The sequence below is a fragment of the Cyprinodon variegatus genome, unplaced genomic scaffold, assembly GCF_000732505.1.
Source record: "Cyprinodon variegatus isolate N-32 unplaced genomic scaffold, C_variegatus-1.0 Scaffold584, whole genome shotgun sequence".
NCBI lineage: Eukaryota > Metazoa > Chordata > Actinopteri > Cyprinodontiformes > Cyprinodontidae > Cyprinodon > Cyprinodon variegatus.
Window position 1 is genome coordinate 69,684 of NW_015151037.1, and position 5,024 is coordinate 74,707.

A 5,024-nucleotide genomic window follows, 5' to 3' on the forward strand; every position below is an offset into this window, starting at 1 on the left:
TAAATCATTGCTAGAGGACCTTACCGTGTTTGATTGATTCATGTCAAGAAAACATCATCTAAGATTAAAACATATTTCGTCCTGTCATGTATTGTTTCAGTAAAGGGCTTTGCTATCTGTTGAGTTATAAGATTTAATAATAATTACTTCCTAAGAATGTCATTATTACAATCTGCATAAGCCTGAGACTCAAATTCATTTCAGCCAAGGTAGAAAAGCATCCATTGAGTTTGAAGATCATCATTATGGGTCTGTGATTTCCAGGGAACCCCTGTAATTCCCGTCTTAACGTCTGTCCTGCAAGATGAGAGTGAGTGGGAGAAGCCAAATGTCTTTCATCCTGGCCATTTCCTGAACAAAGACGGGAAGTTCGTCAAGCGTGATGCTTTCATGCCTTTTTCAGCAGGTAAGTTTGTTTTTATATATCATAATCCAAATTTTTCAGGCTTTTGCTGAGGATCTGTTTCAAATAGGTCGCAGGATGTGTCCTGGAGAGGGTCTGGCCAGAATGGAACTCTTTATCTTCTTCGCCACTCTCCTGCAGCACTTTCGATTTGCTCCACCCCCCGGAGTTACAGAGGAGGAATTGGATATAGCGCCACTAGTTGGCGGTACTCTTATCCCTCAACCCCATACATTGTGTGCCATCCCTTTAATGTAAGGAGGGACTCTTATCGGAAAAATAAGAAATTAATTTTAACAAAATTGTTAAAGAAGAGCTTGAAACGTTGTCAGTAATAATAAAAAGTAAAAATAACAGATATCGTAAATGCAAAAAATGTGCACTTTTTTTAAGAATGTTATATTTTCTTTACCTCATAAAGTTCAATCAACAACCATATTCGCACTGATGTTTATCTTTTAAAATATATATTTTCTGTTAAAAGTATTTTTTTCCTTTTTTTGTGTATGCTACATTTAGATAATATTTTGTGCTTTTGTTTTAATTTAATTTCAAAGAAATTACTAAAGTGCAGATTGAACCATAGTAGCACAGATCAGAGCTATGGTAAGACTGTTTTGCAATATATGTTTTAAAAAGAGATCACACTCATGTATTCGAACATTAATACTATTCATCTGGTGTGTATAATTTTATTTTGCATTGAACATGAATTATTATCCACAGTTAGTTTTCCTTGGAATCAATAAAGTTGCATATCTACTGAGCTGTGTGGAGGTTTTGTTTTTGCTGCTTTTTTAGTTGCTCTTCCCTTTCCCTGTCTGTCTAAATTAGGCATATTATAATTCTTTCATCCTGTTCCTCGCTCCTCTTCACTCACCCTTCATCGGGCCAACAGTAAGAACACTATTGTGTGTAGGAAATTAACTCTAAACTCTTTTAGCCCTTCCTGATGTCATTCCTGGATGTAAAACACACATAGATGTGTTTTTTTTTCTCTGAAAAAAAGAATTCAACCGTTTTTTTACATTTACTTAATCATATTTAGTTACTTTAACACAATTGTTTCTTGTTAGCAGGGTAGGACATAAAACAGTTGTGTTAAACTAAACATGATTAAGTAAATGAAAAATTAGGTTGCATTCTTTTTTTCAGCCTTCTGAAAGAAATAACCTACTTATGCAATTTAACTGGATGCAGCAAATATGGGGGAGTGTTGGTCTAGCGGTTAGAGCTTGTGTTCTGAGAAGGTTGCAAGTACATGGTTCGATCCCCACAGCCTGCACTCTGGGTTCCTGAGCAAAACCTTTTCCCAACGCTGTTCCCCGGGAGCCACACAATGGCAGCTCACTGCTCCCCAAGGGAATGGGTTTAATGCGTGGACTGAATTCCCCATTGTGGGACAATAAAAGATTAACTTTTTTCCCCCTACAAATTCTATATATATAGCAAACAAAGTCCTGAGGTTAACTGATAACTGATATATATGTTTAATGGTTGGTGGAGCTCAAAATATATATACTCAGAATCTATACTCACAGTTAACGAGAGATAAAACAGCAGAGTATGTAGTCTCCTTTCCTGTTTGGTTGAAAACTTGTTGGCAGTGATACGTTCCAACATCTGCAGCTGTGACGCTCTGAATGATTAGAGAGCAGTTTGCTGAGACATGCAGTCTATCTCCTCTAGCTCTGGAAGCCTGAGTTTTATTAGTTTGACCAAATTTAACCAAATCTATTGCCGTTATCTGAGCTGGTTTACTGAACAACCAGTCCATGCTTGACTCTGCAAACCAGAGATGCAGAGTCTCCATTCCCGCCTACCTATATCAGCCTGGGGGAGTGTTGGTCTAGTGGTTAGAGCAGTGTGCTTGTACTCTGAGAAGGTTGCAGGTACGCAGTTCAATCCCCACAGCCTGCACTCTGGGTTCCTGAGCAAAACTCTTAACTCCACACCCCTCCCCGTGTGCTGCACAATGGCAGCCCACTGCTCTCCAAGGGGATGGGTTAAATGCAGAGAATTAATTTCATTGCTGTGTACTTGTGACAGTGAAATGACAATAAAGTTGAATTCTATTCTCTTCTAGAACCTTAACCTTACACTGCTCCCCAGGAGCCACACAATGGCAGCACACTGCTCCCCATGGGGATGGGTTAAATGAATAGACCGAATTTCCACATTGCGGGACACTAAAGAACTGACAATTTTTTTTTCAACAAATGGCCAAAACTTTACATTATAAAACCCAAAACATATACAGGTGGGTAAATTTGCATGTATAACACAGAGTAAAAATCAAGCAATAATGCATTTTTTGTTGGATTCTATAAAGTGGGCTGTGCCTATATGTCCTGTCATGCAAAGGATTGTTGAAGACCAATATACAACATATTGCCAAAAGTATCAGCTCAACTGACTTGACTCACATATGAGCTTAAATGGTATCCCATTGTTCATCCAACGGGGGTTCAATATGTCAGTTCACCCTTTACAGCTAGAACAGCTTTAAGTCCTCAGGGAAGGCTGCCCACATGGTTTCCCAGAAAGCAAAATATATCAATACTAACATCAAATTATCATCACAAATTGTACAAAATTGCAAATCAACTTAATATCAATCCTTCAAAATCGATTTGATGTATGTCGTATTATTTCTTTTGTTAATTTGACACTAGATTAATATCAAGCTTCTTTGACGTTTTACTCCAATAATGGTATTTATGTTATTTTGACAGTGTTTTCTCAAACTTTTGCATGCTAGATAATTAAAAATGTGTCTTGTTGTTAAGATCCTGCTTTGTCTTCTATTGAAATGGCTTAATTTACGTCAAAAAAGGTGCAATCTAAAGGATCTTCCTCGGGATTGAAAACTAATGAAGTTTCTGCAAGATAGAAATGACCTAAATGAGACAAATTGTGTTTGAAATACAAGGCAGTGTGCAAGACTTTTGCATTTCAGCAGAGTTCCATGCACATGAACTTTAAAAGGCCAACAATAGATCCATGTGGTTATCCCAAAATGAGGAACTGAAGAAATACTAAAAGGTCAGGAAATAATCAGAAAGAGCCTGGAAAGTGAAAGCAACACTAGTGCCTGTGGTCATCGGAACCCTCAGGGCGGGCAGTAACCGCCATAATGGAGAATTGGCTTCAACATCAGACATCTCAGTACAGAAGAGTGCAGTACTTCTGACAGTTAAAATACTGCTAAGAAATCTTAAGCACCTAGGCCCCTGGTTGATGTCCGGAATTTAAGATGAACCATCAACCCTAGCCAGAAATACAAGGGGTGGGTGAAAGATTTGTTTTTTATGTTACATAAGGACTCAAGTTGAGAATTAGCAACAATTGTGGAATAAAAGTGTCTTCTTAGTTAGTAGATCTAGATTTAATGCTTTAAAAAACTTTTGATTTAAAACATTACCTTTCACAAAGAGCTTGGGAAATGTTGTGTCAAACAAAGATTCACAATGGGATGTTTTTAAGAAAAAAGGAAACAGACTTGAACTTTACAGTAACAAGTCAACAACTGCACAAATACTGTAACAAAATGTCAGAAGCTTTTACTGTTTTTAGCATATAGGGGAATTCTAATTTAATCTTATAAAATTTTACAAAACACGGTTTTTCATAGGATTGTTGAAAATATATTATGATACATGCAAAATTGAAATAACATGGTCAAAAAAACAAAAAGCATGTAAGTGTCAGGGCAGCACAGTCTGGAGTGCACGAACATTCAAACTGTTCAGTTAGAATAACAGAGTTAACTGTAAATGTAAATATTTAACTTGGCTGCTCTGCTAGACTTTGAGCTGAATAAATTCATTTCAGAAAAACTGCACACATCCCACACACAAACTGTTCAGACACATTTTCAAGCTGTAGCTATGGAGCACTTTTTATAGAAACAAGTGGTTCACAGCCATTGTAGTCAAAGTGGTAAGCTACTCTACTATGGAGACAAATGGAAATGTAAACCTTTTTTTTTAATAGCACTTTTATTTGGTCCAATAACTCTAATGTTCTAGGGACATGAACAGTCACCTTAACAAGGGAGTAAGGAGCCAGAAAGAAATAATCAGGCTCATCTCCATGCATAACCTCTTCTCTGGAACCTAGCCCTTGTAAGAGGCTGGTTCTTCTCTACCCTGAAGTGGCCCATGGGTAGAGTCAGAGGGCTAAGCTTGCTCTGCTTGTTTCCCTCCCTGCTCAGCTGTCTGGAGTTTACTCGGATAGCTAAGGGTGTCATATCCCTGTGCCTTTGGGTAGGGGGAGGCCCGTTACTGTTATTTTGGCCTATCAGCTGAACAGAGTACCAATCCTTCTCAGTATATATGGGGTGGGCTGATTGTCTCCCCTTTCATGGATACCATTGCTTTGCTTGGGGACTTCAGTGCCCCTGTGGGAAATGTCAGTCACACCTGGAGAGGCATGGTTTTGAGGAATAGTGCCTCCACTGCTGGACCTCTGTGCAAGTCATGGATTTTACAAAATGAACATCCTTTTCAAGCAAAGGGTGTCTGTTGGTCTCTTGGCACCAGGACACCCCAGATGTTGAGGATCGACTTTGTAGTCATATCTTCGGAACTTCCCCCACTTGTCTTAGACATGATGGTGA

At 38.4% G+C, this 5,024-nt stretch overlaps 1 protein-coding gene across 1 annotated transcript in view; it reads left to right on the forward strand.

Moving 5' to 3' along the window:
- Nucleotides 1-1,116, forward strand: part of LOC107095914 (cytochrome P450 2K4-like) — an 18,896-nt gene extending 17,780 nt beyond the window's left edge. The window contains exons 8-9 of the mRNA XM_015392284.1: nucleotides 265-406; nucleotides 474-1,116. Of these exons, the coding sequence (XP_015247770.1) occupies nucleotides 265-406; nucleotides 474-661 (330 nt within the window). The 3' untranslated portion in view covers nucleotides 662-1,116. The remainder of the gene's footprint in view (nucleotides 1-264; nucleotides 407-473) is intronic.
- The last annotated feature ends 3,908 nt before the right edge of the window (nucleotides 1,117-5,024 follow it).